The sequence below is a fragment of the Talpa occidentalis genome, unplaced genomic scaffold (genome assembly GCF_014898055.3).
Source record: "Talpa occidentalis isolate TD23 unplaced genomic scaffold, MPIMG_talOcc4v2.1 talOcc4.7, whole genome shotgun sequence".
Classification (NCBI taxonomy): domain Eukaryota; kingdom Metazoa; phylum Chordata; class Mammalia; order Eulipotyphla; family Talpidae; genus Talpa; species Talpa occidentalis.
The window spans coordinates 120839407-120857678 of NW_023605083.1; the positions used below are offsets into that span (position 1 = coordinate 120839407).

The 18272-nt window shown below is 47.3% G+C and overlaps 2 protein-coding genes across 3 annotated transcripts; both read left to right on the plus strand.

Annotated features, from left to right (window-relative positions):
* Positions 1 to 5500: 5500 nt before the first annotated feature.
* On the plus strand, positions 5501 to 10226 carry PSME3 (proteasome activator subunit 3). Of its 2 annotated transcripts, none has more exons than XM_037491571.1 (11): positions 5501 to 5767; positions 6465 to 6497; positions 6620 to 6682; positions 6861 to 6965; positions 7816 to 7864; positions 8385 to 8497; positions 8734 to 8802; positions 8937 to 9004; positions 9102 to 9156; positions 9280 to 9366; positions 9987 to 10226. In XM_037491571.1, the coding sequence occupies exons 1-11, from the start codon at positions 5726 to 5728 to the stop codon at positions 10065 to 10067; spliced, it is 765 nt and encodes a 254-aa protein (XP_037347468.1). In that variant the 5' UTR covers positions 5501 to 5725; the 3' UTR covers positions 10068 to 10226. The 2 variants fall into 2 exon arrangements, with proteins under 2 accessions (XP_037347468.1, XP_037347467.1); XM_037491570.2 differs by lacking the exon at positions 5501 to 5767 and adding an exon at positions 6167 to 6376.
* A 50-nt stretch (positions 10227 to 10276) lies between these two features.
* On the plus strand, positions 10277 to 18018 carry AOC2 (amine oxidase copper containing 2). The gene is made up of 4 exons (XM_037491538.2): positions 10277 to 14723; positions 16384 to 16669; positions 16891 to 17020; positions 17356 to 18018. Exons 1-4 carry the CDS (start codon positions 13142 to 13144, stop codon positions 17620 to 17622), a joined length of 2265 nt encoding a protein of 754 aa, XP_037347435.1. The 5' UTR covers positions 10277 to 13141; the 3' UTR covers positions 17623 to 18018.
* Positions 18019 to 18272: the final 254 nt, after the last annotated feature.

Sequence of the window (18272 nt, forward strand, 5' to 3'; positions counted from 1 at the left end):
TTTGATTTGTAATGTATGCAATTTTTGCATCCTACTTTTACAAGTTAACACTGCATAGTATTCAAGTTGCTAGTTTTCTTGTCATTCTCACAGCTGCATTATAGTACATCAGTGTAATTACATTACAATAATGCTTCAGTGAAGAGCTGCTTCCCTATGATAGAGCCTCAAAACTGGGATTACGGAATTAGGAGAGTAGCTGTTTCATGTGTCTTGATTAACATTAGCTATTGTTTTCCAGAGTGGTTGCAAGTGATTCTCTTTAGTAATGTATGAGAGATCATGTTTCATAATGTATGCCCGATATTATGTATCACATTATTGGAGGAACAAGGGCCAAAAAAAGTACCACTTCCCTATTAATTTCAGTGGCACCACTGGTTACCAGTGCATATTGGTATGTTGTAGGTCCTCTTTAATGTTCTGTTTGTGTCTGTTGCCCGTTTATCTATTAGACTCTTAATACTTTTCTAAATATTTTTCATCAGTTTTCATGAATGGTCTATTTAATTAAGTATATGTACAAAGGAGTTTTAATAATTTTTCCAGATGTGCAGTTTTAAATTTGTCCTTTTTACCTCTTGGTAAATGACATTGCCTGGAAAGTTGTTCCCACTTCCAGAATTGACTTTCTGATTGTATGTGATCTCTATTTATGTGATTCCACTATAATTGGTATTAGATACTAGATTGATTTTCTACCCCATATGGCTAAAGAGTTTTTACAACTCTTCTTCCTCTGGGATCTTTCAGCATGAGACCCCCTCTAGAGGAGGTGAGTGGAATCATCCCCAAAGAATTCTCACCTAGGCCTGGTTGGCTGGTTCTTGGTAGTCCAACTGCATTTCTTCCTGCTTAGTCGCCCCTAATACTGTCTCAGACTGGCCTAGAGATACTTCTACAGTGGTTTGGCTTGTCGAAATTACAGGTGAGAATCGTCTAGATTGTCCGGGTTTAAAACCTCACTGTCATTCACCAATCCTGACCTTGAGCAATTTATTCAAATACTCCATGCCTCATCTTCTCATTTATAAAATGAGAATAATAATATTTATTACCTAAGGTAGCGTGGCAATTAAATGAGCTAAAGCACACTTAAAGCACAAAGAGCAATGTCTGGTACAAAATAAACTCTTTGTGTGCTCTGCTGCTTGAGAATACAGGGCAGTCAGTATACTTAGTGCTTGAATGATTGTGAAAAATCAACATACTCTAAGTCATCAATTCAACAAATATTTATTGAGGACCTACTATGTGCCCATCACTTCTAAGAGTGGGAGGATACATTGAAGAATTGTTTTAATAGCTTATATTCTACAGGAGAGAATTTGGCAATAAACATGTAAGCAAGTGAATAAGATGATTTCAGATAATGGTAAATGTTATGGATTGAATTGTCTTCCCCTCCCCCCACCAAAGATGTTAAGCCCTCAGTATCTGTAGATGTCGTGTCACTTAAAAATAGGGTCTTTAGGGCCTCCCTAGTGGTGTAGGGGTTAAAGACCGCACTATCAAGCTATCACCAGCCACTGCAGCATGAGTTTTAAAATCTTTTTAAAAAATAGGGTCTTTACAGATGATCAAGTTAGTGAGGTCATTAGGTTGGGTCCTAATCCAATATGACTGATATTTTGTAAAAAAGGACAATTTGTATGCAAAGATGGACAGGAGGGAAGACATGCGACAAGAGGGGGAAGCCAAGGAATACCAGCCATTACCAAGGACTAGGAGAGAAACCTGGAATAGCTTCTTCCCCAAACCTTCAGGGGGAGCACACTCCTGTCAGCACTTTGATTTCAGACTTCTAACCTCCAGAACTATGAGACAAACATTTCTTTTGTTCTAAGTTACCCAGTTGTGGCACTTTATTAAGAAGCAAACCAACAGAATAGGTATGGTGAGATAAAGAATAAGTGGGGCAAGGGAACTGGAAAGTTCATGAGAGCCTGTAGCTGGGAAACCATTGAAGCTGATAAGCAGGGACAATATCGGCTCTGTCTGACTTGTTAAAAAAAAAAAACGCAACAGTTTACTCAAGTATAAAATACATAAAGAAAAGGGCACGTGTCTCCCTGGTGGTACAAGGGTTAAGCACCACACTATGAAGCTGTCCACAGCCAGCCGGCCAGGGAGCAACCCACATGGTGCAGCAGACCTCTCCTGACTTGCCCACTGTTCCCCTCAGCAGTGTATTTCAATCAGTCTGCCTGTTCTGTTCCCCACCCTGTCTCTGGTGAATCCTCTTATCCCCTGCAGCTCTGCCCTGTACCCCAGCTCTTGTATGCATAAATAATCTTTTTTTAAAAAAAGGGCACAAATCATAAGTGTACAGCTCAACTTATTTTTCAAAAATGAACACACCCATGTGACCAGTACTCAGATCTCTTCCTCCATACTCCCTTCCAGTTGTTATTCACCCTAAAGGTAAACAATTCTAACACCATAGATTAGTTTGGACTCAATATTGTACAGTATTCCATTGTCCAAATATGTTGAAATTCAGTTCTCTACCCTACAGTTGAGGGGAATTTAGGTGGTTTGCAGTCGGGGCTATTGTGGATAGTATTGCTATGAGCAGGTTTGTTCATGTCTTCAGTGAGTTTATATATCTTATCTCTGTTGGGTATGTTCCTCAAGTTGGAATTTTTGGGTCACAGATTTAGTAGATACTACCATAACCGTGGTTGACATATTAAACAATAATTTTGTGTGCTAAGTAGAGAATAGAATGTGGTAGAATGGGGTGGTGGCAAGAGTGGAAATAGAGAGACCAAATAGGAGTCTATTGTTATAAAAGCAAAGGATGACAGTGACTTCGAATAGGGTGAGGAGACCGAGAACTCTAAGTATGCTCCTATAGGATCCACAGCACAGGTAAAGCTCACAGGACCCACTGATGGACTGGATGTAGGAGATGAGAGAAAGAGGAATCAAGGTTGATGTATTTAATTTGAGCAAATACAGTTATGTGGTTACTGAGATGGAGAAGAGTAGGAAAAAAACAGGTATGTGGGATAATAGACAATTTTGATTTGTCAACACTGAGTTTGAGCTGCCAATTAGCTATCTAAATAAAGATGTCAAGTATACGATTGGGACTTAGTGAAGATGTCAAGACTAGAGATAAATATTTGGGACCATCAGCATGCAAATGGCATTTAAAGCTATGAAAATAGGTAACTTTCTCCCTTAAAGAGAAAGTCTAAGTGGAGAAGAATAAAAGACCTAAGGCTGAACCCTGGAGGGTGCTACTATCAAGAAGTAGAGTAGTGGAAGAAAAGCCAGCAAAGAAGATGGAGAAATCACTACTGAGGTTGGAAGAATATGTGAGGACCAGGTTGCCACATGTATTTTAAGAGGGGGGTAAGTTAACTGTTAACAGGGATAATAATAATTATTACAGTTTAAGGAGTAATTTCTCCTTTTTAAGCACTAACAGGTTGCTTATCTGACCAGGGCTATTATTCATCAAGTGCCCGCTTTGTGGCCAGGTACACTGTGTTAGGTGTTTTACATATATGTGATTTCCAATATTCTCTACAACCTAGTTGTTTTACATGAGTGCTAATATTCAAAACTATCTTATACAGTTATATTTTGATAATTATTTAAATCACATTCTTACAGGGGAGGGAGTTGAGATTGAGCATTTCAGTCTTTTGCCCAAGATTTCAGTCTTGAAATCAAGGAAGAATTTGAAGCCAGGTCTGATGCCAGACTATAGTCAGTCTTACTTTACCTAACTTCACATTGCCCCCAATTCCCTTCCACGCTGCCCAGGTCAGCAAAAGTGACCCCAAAAGGTAAACCAGATGATCTGCCTTTGCACTTAATACAAATTGTTTCCTAACAACCTTCACCATTCCCTCCCACCACCCTCCACCCCCAGCTCACTACTAGTCTTTCAATTTGAATAAGACCGTCTTCCTCAATGTATTTGCCTGCATACCTTGTGGGTTCCTCCTGTCCCTCTTCCCAAGATAACCCTTCAACATCCTGTGTTTGTCTTCACTACATCTGAGCAGCCTCTCTTGGCTATTCAATCTAAAATGGATTCCTGGTATTCCCCAAGTTGGTCATTTGTTTCTTAATACTTGTTGAATTTTGCAATTGTCAATTCACTTCCTGGTGTCTTTCCACAGTATTAAGTCCCATGAGACCAAAGAACGTTTCTTCTTAATTTCCCAGAACTGTGCTGTTCAGTATAGGAATAAGTGGTTACACTTGGCTGTTGAGTACTGCAAAGATGGCACCTCTGAGTTGAGATGTGCGGTAAATGTAAAATTCATACGGAATTTCAAAGACTTGGTATAAGGGGGAAAATGTTTAAGCTCTCACTGTGTTGATAACATGTTGAAAAAATATGGGGATAAGCTGGGTCAAATATATTATTAAAACGAATGTTTTACTTTTCAATGTGGCTACCAAAAGGTGGTTCATTCACATAAGTGACTCGCATTTCTTTCTTTTTTTTTTTAAAGATTTATTTGTTTATTTATACAAGCACTGGGTACAGTCAGAAGCACGGGAGGGTGAGAGAATTCACCAGAGCCAGAGCCGGGAGCAGAGCAGGCAGAAGGACCGAAGTACACTGCTGAGGGGAGCAGCGGGCGGCAGGAGAGGTCTGCGCGCCATGTGGGACCCTTGCCCTGCGGCCGGGGATCGAACCGGTGCTGCAGAGGCTGCGGGTAGCTTCGCAGCCCAGCGCTCAAGCGCTGCGCCACCGGGGAGGCCCGTGACTCGTATTTCTAGGTTCTGGGGCAGCTGCTGAGTCTAGCAGTGTCCTGGTCCATTTTATTGAGCAGAATAACCAATGTTAAAGAGGTTGACCAAATGAAAAAGTGAAGAAGTACGGTCTCTGCCTTCCATTAGGAAGATGGACACAGCATGGCCCTCGAAGCCAGGAGACCTGGATTCTGGTCCAGGATTTACTGGAAACAGTATGTAACCTTGGACTGGCCCTATCCCACTACCGCCAATTTGCCCACCAGGCAGCTGATGTCAGAGATGTGGAAATGCAAAAGATTAAGTGGTGGAGAAAGGTCGCGAAGCCTGGTACAACAGAACTTGTTTTTTTGTTTGGCTCTAGCCCAACACTAGAGCTCGGGGGGAAAAAGGGAGGAGGCAGCAGGAATCGCAGACTAGGGCCCCCATCCCCCACTCCACTCCCGAACACATCGCAAGGGCCGCCGGCTTCCTCGGACCGACGTCACTGGGGCGCGACGGCGTCGTGGGTCCCGTCCCCGAGGCGGCAGCGGCTCAGAAGATCCGTTCGGTGAAGGCCAAGGCCGGGCTAACAAGCCAAACGGCTCCCGAGTCTCTTTGAGGCTCAGTAAACTGGTTTCCGCCGTCCTCCGCCTTACCTTGCCCTCACCGGGCGCAGGAGCCCGGGAGCTAGGAGCCCAGGCGCGAGCTCCCACAGCCGAACCTCAGCGCGGCTGCGCAGGGCACGAGCGCATCCTCTCTGGAGCCCCGGCGATTGGCTGTGACGCAACTTCCGGCGTGAGCGGCGAAAGCCGGGAGGGCGAGCAAGATAGCGAGCAGGCACCAGGCAGCAGGCGGGCGGGTGGACCGCACGGAGGGAAGGTGCGAACGAACAGTGAGTGAGCCAGCGAGGTCGGCCGCGTCCCGAGAGCATCCGAGATTCCTCCCGTCCCTCTGATCCCCTCCCCGGAGCCCACAGCGCCTCCGGTCTCCAGCGGAGCGGACACGGCCCGACCCGGCCATGGCCTCGTTGCTGAAGGTGGATCAGGAAGTGAAGCTCAAGGTAGCGGCACCGGCCCCGGCTTCCTCACCCCTCACTTTGGTCCCCGAGTAGTCTGACCGACTCCCCACACCCCATGGCGTCTTTGTCTCCCTGGGGACACCAGCTCTGAGCTGCCGCTCGGCTCAGCCCAGCCCCCCACTCCCGGAGACCACATCAGAGGAGAGAATAACGTAGGGTGGCCTTCTGAACCCTGTCCGGTGGTGGAGAATCGCCGGGGAGGTCTCCGCGGACACGTGTTGGACTCAATGCTTTAGACCAGTGACAGCTGGAAGTCCCCCAGCCCAGCAGCGTTCTCGCCTCTGGTCTCTGCTTCTGCCCCTGCCCATGGCGCTAGGCCTGCTTATATCATAGGCCTAGATCATCAGGGGTTGGCGCGTTTGTGAGCTCATACCTCACTATCGACCTGTCTTCAGTCCGCTCTTAAATTCAGACAGCTTCAGATACGGGGAGGGAGGGTGGCAGGGGAGGGAAAGAAGTAAGAAAGAAGGGAAAACCGGCAGGTGCTGCCCTTAAGCCCTACTTCCCTCTCCTGAGATGGAGAAATGGATCATCAAAAAAGTAAAGTATCTGCAGTCTGGGGGCCTCTCAGCTTCTCATTACAATTACAAGGTGAGGGAAAGACAGCTGGAATGAGTTTCCCCACCCTTCCCTTTACCTCTGTTGCCAGGCACTGAATTGGTTTCTTTGTTAATTTTAGGTTGATTCTTTCAGGGAGCGGATCACAAGTGAGGTGAGTAAAATAAATAGGAAAATGTATTGGTTACCAGTTGGGAGTTTCCCAAAGAAGAGATACCTGTGTGTGAGAGACCTTCCCATATTTATTAATCCAGCTCTGTTTCCCCTCATCTTTAGGCAGAAGACTTGGTGGCAAATTTTTTCCCAAAGAAGTTGTTAGAACTTGATAGTTTTTTGAAGGTAAGAGACTCTTCTCAGATTTGCCAATATTTTTGGCCCTGGTCTGTCTTTTGGGACAAATTATGTGTCGATTTTGCTTTTTACTAAAAAACACTCTCATTCTTGCCCTTCAAGTGGAATACTTCTTTGGTCATCTTGAAAAGACTAATGTTGTGGGGGTTGGGCATCTCTCTTTCAGGAACCAATTCTAAACATCCATGACTTAACTCAGATCCACTCAGACATGAATCTCCCGGTCCCAGACCCCATTCTTCTCACCAATAGCCATGATGGACTGGATGGTGTAAGTTCTGTATTTATCTTTGTGTGGTACTCAAGAAGCAATAGGTTCTGTGTCATCTTATTTCTTGGTCAGTTTGAATATGTGCAGCGGTGACCACTGGTATTTGAATTGGGAACAAGGACTCTCATGGCATGGTGACTTCAGTAAGCCCGCTTTGGACCCTGCTTTTCATATAGAGCATGAGGTGGCAATGTTAATGCTACCCTCTGTTAGGAGGTGTTTCAAATAGGACTAATAGCTACAGGTTCCCTCTGGTTACCTGCTCTGTCTCCCAGGTGCTAAGCAAGACTTCTCTTCCCTGTTTCACTGTTTTTTGAGTCTGGTTATAGGGTGAATAGTTCTTGCTTATATAACTAGAGCCTTTGTCTTTGTTGTCCATCTTTAACAACTCGTCCTTTTTAGTCATTTGTCCATATTTAATTTTAACACAGATGACACTGTGTCGGTCTTTGCATTACTGTCTTGTTGGTAGTTTCTGCCTTCCAGAAGTATAAGTTCTGTCTTAATCATGTTTGTATCCCTAGCATCTGCCATAGTTCCTGTTACATGGCAGGTGCTAAGTACATATTGGTTAGCTGAGTATTGTGTTCTTTATGAAAGAAGATTTGTATATATTCCCTTAATTATCCTCACCCCTGTACTGATTGGTTCATTTTTCCTATTTATAGTATCTTTTCCCCCACCCCTTAGAACCTTTTCTTAAAATCTCATATGTGCTTAGTAAATGGTGCATAGATTATTAAGACAGATTATGCGGTCAAGGAAGGGATGAAATTTGCTTGAAAGGGTATTCTGTGATAAGAATGTGGGTGTCAGAGCAGAGTAATTTCCTGTCTCTTTGTCTCCTTAGCCTACTTACAAGAAGCGAAGATTGGATGAGTGTGAAGAGGCCTTCCAAGGTAAAAGCCACCACCCCTACCCCACCCCACCCACCTCCTAACTTGCAGCCCTAAGAAGCAGGGTGGATCCTGGTGTTTTGGCCAGGAAGCAGGATCTGACTTTATTTCCCAGAGTTAGCGTTCCCAGGTCCTCCAAACATGGTCACTATTTAGCACTCGAGACCTAATTTTCCAATAAGCAGGGAGGGTTTGACTTCATTTGGACTTCCAAAGGAGAGAGGTTGGAGGTAGAGGTATCACAGACTTTTTTCCATGTTTTTTTCCTCTTCATTAATAGTCCTTGGTACATTGAGTCTTTAGGGCATGTTTTACTTTCCCTGTTTTGGATACTTTAGATATTCTTGTTAATCCACACATTCTCTCTCTGATTCTGATGGTGGTGTCTTGGTTTGTAGATAGGGTTGTGACAGCTAAAAGATAGAAGGTCAAGGTATCTCATGGGTCCGGGGAAGAAGAGGGGTAGTAGGGAATACTGTGTCATTTCCCCACCCCAATCATTTGACTTTCACACCCCTGCCAGGAACCAAGGTGTTTGTGATGCCCAATGGGATGCTAAAAAGCAACCAGCAGCTGGTGGATATTATTGAGAAAGTGAAACCTGAGATACGGCTGCTGATTGAGAAATGCAACACGGTGAGACAAACACTAATGATTGTGCTAACCCCAGATAGTTTGGATTGTACAATGCAAATTGATAAATGTGGGGCTGGAGGATTGGATGTGATTGGGGGTGTGGGGGACAGTAACAAACTAAGTATCCTGACTCCTGTGCTAGCATTTGCTTTAGTGGCATGAATCATATATTTCATGGCTTTAGCAGAAGAGGTCAAGGTCCTTGTTCATACATGTTTTGGTGCCCCTACCCCCAGGTCAAAATGTGGGTACAGCTCCTGATTCCTAGGATAGAAGATGGGAACAACTTTGGAGTGTCCATTCAGGTAAAGTGCTTGCATTAAAAACTAGAAAGCAAGGTTTGAGAGATTCTCATTTCCCTTGCTTTGTCTATTTACCCTTTTTCTTGGGCTGCTGTGGGGTGGAGTTAAGTAGCTTTGGTCTCATTTGTTTTTCTCAGGAGGAGACCGTTGCAGAACTAAGAACAGTTGAGAGTGAAGCTGCCTCTTATCTGGACCAGATTTCTAGGTAGGGCTGCTTGGGTTTGACCCCAGGAATTGGGGGTGTTGAGATGGTAAGCATCGTCCAGGGTCCTGCAACTTCCTCCTCTTCTCTCTCTTTCCAGATATTACATTACAAGAGCCAAATTGGTTTCTAAAATAGCTAAATATCCCCATGTGGTAAGTAAGGGTTTTTTGGCCTGAGGGTGGAAGTAGTAGGATAAGGAGGAGTGACTGTTTCTTAGGAAAGAGCTGTCTGCCAGTCAGGTCTTGGGAACTAGTGTTTCTCTGCCACCCCTTCAGGAGGACTACCGCCGCACCGTCACAGAGATTGATGAGAAAGAATATATCAGCCTGCGGCTCATCATTTCAGAGCTAAGGAATCAATATGTAAGTCCGTCCCTGCCCACAGTTGCCTTGCTTTTCTTAGTTCTGTTGATAATTTTCTTGTCACTTTCTGGGGATTGAGATTGAGGGTAAAATGAGTATAGAACAACTTCTTTTCAACGGAGTATTGAGAACTATGAAATCACTGAAGGTATCTAGCTGGGTGTCGCTTTTCTGCCTGGAGGAAATGCTGTCTAGCATAGTGGTAAAGATACTGGTGTTAGAGTGAACAGACTTAGGTTTGGAACCAACTCTACCCGGAGTGTGCAGCCTTGGCAAATTGTCTGACTGCAAACTTCAGTTTCTTCATCTCTAAAGATGGGACATAGTGTACCTATTGTAAATGACAATTTTTTTAATGAGCGAGCTAACACATTAAAGAATTTTGTAATTCTTGACATGTGAAGTGCTCAAGATGTTAGTTATTAGACACTTGGGGCCTTGGAAATACCCAGGTCTGCTCGGTTTGGGGGTATAAGAAAGGTAAGGTAGTGATTCGGGATTATGCAAATGATCAATTGGGGATTTATTGGGGGGTTGGGGGGCAGGGAGGAGAGTTGTCGCCTTTTGCTTTGAAGTAGGGGTAGATAAGGTATATGATTCCCTGATCCCTTTTCTCCCAGGTCACTCTACATGACATGATCCTGAAAAACATCGAGAAGATCAAACGGCCCCGGAGCAGCAATGCAGAGACACTGTACTGAGGCCAGGGCCAGGGCCAGGGGACTCTGTGAGTCTGGCTCAAGACCGACATTGCCTTGGTTTGTTACACAACTATCGTGATGGGGAAACTGGCTGGAAATAGTAATCACACCTCTCTCTGTTTTTAGTTAGAGTCTAATGAAACTCTCATGTAGTTCTGTGACGTGTTTACCTCTTTTTTCAGGCCTCAGGAACTCTTCTATTTCCTCCCCTAATACCCCACACCTGACCTGTCCTAATTTCTGGAGAACTCCAGGTTTGTGTGTGCAAGATACTGGCACAAGAATACTTGCGTTTCTCTCTCCTCCTCATCTCCTCCTGTGTCTCTGGCTTTGTGGTTTTTTTTCCCCCTTTTGATGATTAGGTGGTTAGAAGCTGAGGGAACTAGAAGGAAAGTCCTAGTTGTTCTTTAGGAACTTGGCTCGGGGAGCAGCTCCTCTCTTCCTAACGTAGGGTTAGCATCTCTGCTTCTGTGGAACATTGCTCCTCCCTACCACAGTTGCCCTGGTGATGACTATGCATCCTACCTTGAATCTGATCATGACAACAAACACCTTAGACTTTCAGCCAAGTCCTTAGCTCCTTCAGATGTTTTTATAACTAGGATTCTCACCTGCACATATGTACTTGCGCATGCGCGCACACACACACACAGAGACCAGGCACACGCACACATGCCTTCCTGCTTTGTTACATGACACTTCCTTTCCCACCTCCCCTTTGGAATCCTGTCTCACACCTTTCAGGTGATGGCTGTCTTAGTTGTCATCTGCAGGGGCCCAACGTCTCTGATGTTGTGGCCTTTTGGTGCCCAGGATGAACTTCAGGGGAAAGTGATGAGAAGCATAGGGAGAGTGCAAGGCCCCTTCTCTGTGACTGGGGTCCATTTGGGCATTACTGCAAAGGCTTGTCCTCTGACTCCTGGTTGCCTCTTCCCAGGCCAGTTGTAATTTGGTGTGGGGGTGTCTGCACCTGTGAGGGCCAGACGCTGCTGCTCCTGCTAGGCTTTCCCTTTGGGAAAATATTTCTCTTATTTATAGTATTGAGCTTCCAGGGAAAGCATTTGTGTGTGTGTGTGCATGCACACATGCTTATACCCTGTGTGTGTGTGTGTGTGTGTGTGTGTGTGTGTGTGTGTATACATATGTAAGTAAATCTGCCAGGCAAGTCCAAACCATAGAAGAGTTGCCTATATTTCAGAGATTCCAGAGCTTATTGTTAACAGCTTCTGTTCTCACTTGTCAGTCCCTCCTATTTTCTTCTGTCACTGCTAGAGAGTCATCATCTGCAGTCTGCCTGTGGGAGACTCCTGGTGTGTCTTTCTGACTTATCCTCCCCATCTCTGTCTTCCAACCTCCAATCACATTTCCCCCTAGGTGCATCCTTCTACTCCCAGTATGCCGTGTATAGGAGGAGTCCAGATGCTGTCTTTTTATGAGTAGTACTGAATAACAAACCCATTGCATTTTAGTTGGACAATGCCCCTTCCACCCCCCAATCCCTTCCAGCTAAAGCCCTCCCCTCGCCTACCATGTTTCTCAGTTTCTCTTTTTGTTTGTTGGATCGGTCACTGCCCCTCCTCACCCTACCAGCCTTGTTGGATCATAATGTAAAATTCTTTTACCATGTCAAGAAATTATTAAAAATACAGGTACTTTGACTTATTTCTAAAGCTGCAGACCCTGGTGCAATGCTGTGGTGGCTAGGGGACATAATTACTTGTGTGTTCACATGGGAACACCCATCTCCACATACATGTACTTTAGCCACCCTATTGGGTGTCTTTGTTACCAGTTGAGCGGCTGCTTTTCTTTGGGATAATGGAATGACTGAGGCTTCTGCCTACCATGAGGCAAGGCTTGGCCCATCATTTGTGTTCAGTGTGAATCATGTAAGTTAGCTCTTCCGAAACCTAAACTGCCTTCTGTCCCTATCTGCACAAGATCCTGGTTCCTTCCTTCCTTTCTTCCTTCCTTCCCCTGTGATATCCACCAACTGCCAGTAGAGGCTGCTCTAGTTCTGTGAACCTGGGATGACTTGGTTCAAGGAACATGCTATCCTGTTGTCTCTTTACCTGCTACTAATTCTCCCCTCTTACGATGTCTTAAATTTCATAGGAGATGCCAGAAACCTGTGCTTTTGGTTTTCAAATGACTTGGAGGGCTGGTTAGGACCCTTGCTCCCTCTGAAATAAAAGTTTCCTCAACTCCATCTTGTAAAGTAGCCTTCTGGTATCCAACAATCCCCTCATTGTCTCTGCAAATAGAGATTTTAGGTCTTAAACAATGGAGGCACATCTGCTCTGTTATGTTTCAGAGATTGCTACCAGTAGCTAACAATCTTTGAATACCTGCTGGTGTCAGGTTCCATGAAGCACTTTACGTGCAGCATCGTGTTCAGCTGTCATGACTACATAGGGTAGCTCTGTCCCTTCGTAGGTGAAGCACAGACAGTATCAGTAGCTCTCCTTAGGTCACAGGGCTTAGGAACCTGGGGTCGGGGTACAAATCTGACTGCTAAACCGAGGCCCTCACCACTCCTCTTTTTCCACTGATAGAGGAGCCCTGAGACTATAGATCCAGGACCTGGCACTAGGCAGCTGGCCAAACAGTGCTGCTGAACTGGGCCGTGGAGACTAGAAATACCAGGTACAGTGCCTGCCAGGAGACAGTTACTGCTGCCTGCATGTAGCACATGGGACTAGACTGGGCACCTGAGATTTATATTCCTCAGACCTGTCCACCTTCAGGGTGGAAGGTTGAGTGCAGAGGTAATCCAGATGCCCTCTGATCCAGTCTAAGTGATGGAAATCGGTAGTTAGTACTGACCTTGCTGCTGGTAGGAGGGAGTTCAGGGACAGGGGACAGACTTTGCGTCTGGAAGAAGTGCCTTGAGCCAAACCACAGAACAGAAAATTGGAACAGAATTATATAAATCAAGGTTAGAAATTTCCTGTCCAGCCCACAGGGTGGAGTTTTCTCCATCCCTAACCATCCTACTGAATATAAAGCCTGATTTGCTGTCAGTAACTAGAAGAAGCATCTGATAGGACTCTCATTTCAGCTCAGCATCCACCATGAATCTCAAGGTACTCCTCGTGTTCCTGGCACTGTCCCTCATTACCATCTTTGCCCTGGCCTATGTCTTGCTGACGAGTCGAGGCTCCAGCCAGCCTCCCCACTGCCCCTCCGTATCCCACGGCGCCCAGCCCTGGGCACACCCTGGCCAGGGCCAGCTCTTTGCAGACCTGAGCCCAGAGGAGCTGACGGCTGTGATGCGCTTTCTGACCCAGCAGCTGGGGCCAGGCCTGGTGGATGCCGCCCAGGCCCAGCCCTCTGACAACTGCATCTTCTCCGTGGAGCTGCAGCTGCCCCCCAAGGCCGCAGCCCTGGCCCACCTGGACGGGGGGAGCCCCCCACCTGCCCGGGAGGCGCTGGCCATCGTCTTCTTTGGCAGACAAGCCCAGCCCAATGTGAGCGAGCTGGTGGTGGGGCCGCTGCCACGCCCCTCCTACCTGCGGGATGTGACTGTGGAGCGTCACGGGGGCCCCCTGCCTTACCACCGCCGTCCTCTGCTGCCATCTGAGCATTTCCACATGTGGAAGCATTTGAAAGAGGTGGAGCTACCCAAGGCCCCAGTCTTCCTGGCTTCTGTCTTCAACTACAACGGTTCCACTTTGGTCCCTACGCATGCCAACCCTCGTGGCTTACGCTCAGGCGACCGAGCTACCTGGATAGCCCTCAACCATAACATTTCAGGTGTTGGTTTTTTCCTTCACCCGGTGGGGCTGGAGCTACTGCTGGACCACAGGGCCCTGGATCCTGCCCAATGGTCTGTCCAGCAGGTCTTCTACCTTGGCCGCTACTATGCAGACTTGGGCCAGCTGGAATGGGAGTTTAAGGCTGGTCGGCTGGAAGTGGCCAAAGTCCCTCTACCCACGCCAAATGGGGCTTCTTCCCTGAGGTCCCGTGTCCCCCCTGGTCCTCTTCCTCTTCAGTTCTCACCCCAGGGCGCTCAATACAGTGTACAAGGAAACTTGGTGGCATCCTCCCTCTGGACATTTACCTTTGGCCACGGGGTGTTCAGTGGCATGAGGATTTTTGATATTCGCTTCAAGGGTGAGCGAGTGGCCTATGAAATCAGTGTGCAGGAGTGTTTATCTGTCTATGGTGCCGATTCACCCAAGACAATGATGATTCGCTACTTGGATAGCAGCTTTGGACTTGGAAGACATAGCCAGAGCTTGGTGCGGGGAGTGGACTGCCCCTACCAGTCTACAATGGTAGACATCCATGTATTAGTGGGCAAAGGGGCGGTCCAGCTGCTGCCAGGAGCTGTGTGTGTGTTTGAGGAGGCCCAGGGACTGCCCTTTCGAAGGCATTACAATCACCTCCAGAGTTATTTCTATGGTGGTTTGGCCAGCTCCGCCCTGGTAGTCAGGTCCATATCATCTGTGGGCAACTATGACTACATTTGGGACTTCGTGTTCTATCCAAATGGGGCGCTGGAAGGGCGGGTTCATGCCACAGGCTATGTCAACACCGCTTTCCTGAGTGAGGGAGAAGAAAGCCTTCTCTTTGGGAACCGTGTGGGTGACCGAGTGCTGGGGGCTGTGCACACACATGCCTTCCACTTCAAGCTGGACCTGGATGTGGCAGGTGAGTGTGGGATGTGAATTGAGAGTTGGGGTGGGACAGAGGGAAGGGAGAGCCCCCCAAATCAAGCCAGTGCTTTGTGGAAGGGGCAAGAGGGTGTCATCACTCCAATTTACTGATTAGTGTATCAATAGTAATTGGCCTCAAATACTGGGCTTCTTGCTATCTGGTGAAAGAGAGTTCCCCACACAACCCCTCTGACTTGCTGCTCTTAAGAAATTAGTTTAAATGTAACTGCCTTGTCTGACTGCCTTGGCCTGATGTGAGTCCATGGGTGGGGCAGTTTGCTGACTGAGGCTGCCTGAGGCCGAAGTTGGGGCTCTTCCTAATTCTGAGGGTCAGTGGAGTTGGGGGGAAAGTAGCCAACAGAGGTTTGGCGGGTAGATGTGGTCCTAGGGCCTGACATGGGGAGTCCTGGCTGGAAGGTCTCCATGGGGTTTCAGACACCTAGGAATACAGATCAGTGACCCCATCCTTGGTGCAGGAGTGGGGGCACCCCATTCCCCCAGCACATTTCATCACAGTGGACTCTCGAGCTGCCAAGTGTAGGGAAGGATTTCTCAAACTGGGTTCAAGGCACAGAGGACTTATTCCTGACAGATTCTTGTCGAGTCACAGACTCTTTGAGTCGAAAGAAATTAGAAATTTTAGACCCTCTCACAGGGAAACTAAGGTGAGGCGAGGTGGGACAGGAAGTAACTGCACTGTAACTCAGCTCAGTGTGAGACATTTTCTTCTATATAAAGACGTGGGTGCACAGCAGGGGTCGAGGGGAGGGAAGACTAAGAAAAACATGATTAGAGTGAGCTTGTTAACTAGTAGATTATTTTATATATTTGGTATATGTCTTTAGGAGTTGAAGTTTCTCAAGCATTTTTAGCATTGAGCGTCATCTTGGCAAGTAAAATCAAGTAACATTTCTTGAGTCCCTAGAGTGTATAGCACAGGTTGGTGCTGTGTGCCAAAGGCTGTGCCAGTTGCCTTCACTAGGTCACATGCAATGGAACTAACAACTGCAGAAGGAAAACATGACCAAGTGCCAAGTGGGGTGGCAGGTTATGAATGTAGCTGTTCTAGGGAGCTCCCAGACAACTGAGAGATACAAATCTACTTCTAGAAAAAGTGAGAGTGGATCCCCCTTTGTTGAGAGAGCGATCTCAGAGCTGGGGGGAGTGTACAGGGCACTGCAGGAGAGGATTGGGGCTTTGCAGCCAATGTCACTCCAACAAGTACCCCTTTCCTATTTCAAGAATGTCAATAGTCCCCTGCATGTGCTTCTCTCTCAGAGCTCAGCCAAAGAACAACTCATGCCCCTGTGTAGAGATTCAGAAAGTGTGATGTAACGAATTGGCCCAAGGACCACGGAACCTTCGGCAGCGACAGAAATGTTCTGTTTGCATCAGTCACTAGGGACTAGTGGCTACTGAGCACTTGAGATGTCACTACTATGACCGAGGAACTGGGTTTTTTAGGTAATGGAATAGCCACTTGTGGCTGGTGACTGCTGGAGTAGGGCAGGTTAGAGAAGAGGGGCTGACCAATCCAGACCTCACTCCCAGCACAGTGATCTACTGCCTTTTGTCAGGCCAGGGTAGTAAGCATCATGGGGGTATCCAGGGTCCTGTCTCACCTGCTGTGGAACCCCTCCCCCTTCCCCTGGCAGGGTTGAAAAACTGGGTGGTAGCTGAAGACGTGGTGTTTAAGCCTGTAGCAGCCCCTTGGAGCCCGGAATACCAACTGCAGCGCCCACAACTGACTCGACAGGTCCTAGGAAGGGAGGACCTGGCGACTTTTTCTTTGGGAAGCCCCCTTCCCCGCTACCTTTACCTGGCTAGCAACCAGACTAATGCCTGGGGTCACCAGCGCGGATACCGAATCCAGGTCCACAGCCCCCGTGGCTTGCACATGCCTCTGGAGAGCGACATGGAGAAGGCCCTCAGCTGGGGGAGGTGAGGAGGGCCCTGGGTGCTGGGTGGTGGGGAACGACTCGCCCCCTTCCCCAGCTCTAGGAGACCCCAACTCACTACCCCTGGCTTACCAGTCATCTCCGTATCTCTCCTCTTAGAGCAAATAGATATGGGCTGGGGAGTTGTCTTACATATAATCTTATCCAAAGGACACTGGGCCAGTAAAGTTCCTTGACATTTTCTGACACAACATTCCTGGTCAGATACCAGCTTGTGGTGACCCAGAGGAAGGAGAAAGAGCCACAGAGCAGCAGCATCTATTACCAGAATGACATCTGGGCATCCACTGTGGCCTTTGCTGACTTCATCAACAATGAAACCCTCTTAGGAGAGGTTGGTAGCATGGGGTGGGTGGGGTGGAGGAGAGGGGCTCCACTGTGCCTGACATCTTGGCTGCCCAACATCTGACCATAGGTTGTAGGGAACAGTTTCCAATTCTCAGATTCAGGGGTCACGGAGTTATCTGATGACCCCCATGGCTCACCCCTGCCAGAGTGAGATTAGCCTTGGGTGACTCTCCACCCTAAACTCATGGACTGGGCGGAGGTGGAAGTGTGGTTGGAGGTTGGTGGTGGGGTGGAAGTGAGGCTGAATGTTAGGGGCGTGGCTGAGGGGTGGTGCTCAGGGTCTTGCCTCCAGAACCCTCCAGGCCCTCCCTCTTCCTCCAGGACCTGGTGGCTTGGGTTACAGCCAGCTTCCTGCACATCCCTCATGCTGAGGATATCCCCAACACGGTGACTGTGGGGAACAGAGTTGGCTTCTTGCTCCAACCTTATAACTTCTTTGATGAGGACCCCTCCATCTACTCCCCTGGCAGCGTCTTCATTGAGAAGGGTCAGGATGCTGGGCTCTGCAGTGTCAACCCTGTGGCCTGCATTCCCCAGGTAGCAGCCTGTGTCCCAGACCTGCCGCCTTTCTCTTACCGAGGCTTTTAACCCAAGGGTGTGGGGCACACGGTGGGCATGGGGAGCTGAGACATGTACCTTCCCCTCTGTTCCCACTTTCTGCTCCCCCTCTGACTTCATCCTCTTACTGTTTCCTAGAAAACAGTCTCCACCACACCAGATCCCCCTACATCCTTCCGTTGATTCTGATTCCAATTTGTCTTTTTAAAATGCTGAATTTATAGAAGATACAGATACAAGTAAAACCACCACAAATCCCACCACACAGAAAGAACTACTGTTCACATCTGGTGGACATCCTAGCAGACATTTATGCATGTGCATTTAAGTGTAAGAAGAGAATTTTGTAAAAAGTAGGTGCTATGTATAATAAAGATAGGTGCTATGTAAGAAGTAGGTGCTATGTATAATAAAAAAATTACAAGATGTTTTCTTGAATTTCTTCTGTTTGACTTTTTAAGTATCTAGAGTTCTCCAGAGAATATTAAGGACTCTGGCCAAGAAAATTTGTAATGGAGGCAAGGGCAACGGGACAGACCTGGCCAAGGAATGCTGCCTGGGAAGCTGAAGGGCGGAGTGGGGGTTTCCTTGGAAGGAAAACAATAGTTCCAAGTTACAGGAAAGGGACCTAGTGGCCCTGGGAAGAAGTGGGGCTTGAGGTGGGGGGGGATTAGCAACTG

Coding starts and splice junctions, on each gene's coding strand:
- PSME3 (XM_037491570.2), top strand. CDS start 6,302: ATGGAGAAATGGATCATCAAAAAAGTAAAGTATCTGCAGTCTGGGGGC. Junction 8,498..8,733: donor TGATTGAGAAATGCAACACG/GTGAGACAAACA, acceptor CCCTACCCCCAG/GTCAAAATGTGGGTACAGCT. Junction 9,005..9,101: donor TATCTGGACCAGATTTCTAG/GTAGGGCTGCTT, acceptor CTCTCTTTCCAG/ATATTACATTACAAGAGCCA.
- AOC2 (XM_037491538.2), top strand. CDS start 13,142: ATGAATCTCAAGGTACTCCTCGTGTTCCTGGCACTGTCCCTCATTACC. Junction 14,724..16,383: donor GCTGGACCTGGATGTGGCAG/GTGAGTGTGGGA, acceptor TTCCCCTGGCAG/GGTTGAAAAACTGGGTGGTA. Junction 16,670..16,890: donor AAGGCCCTCAGCTGGGGGAG/GTGAGGAGGGCC, acceptor ATTCCTGGTCAG/ATACCAGCTTGTGGTGACCC.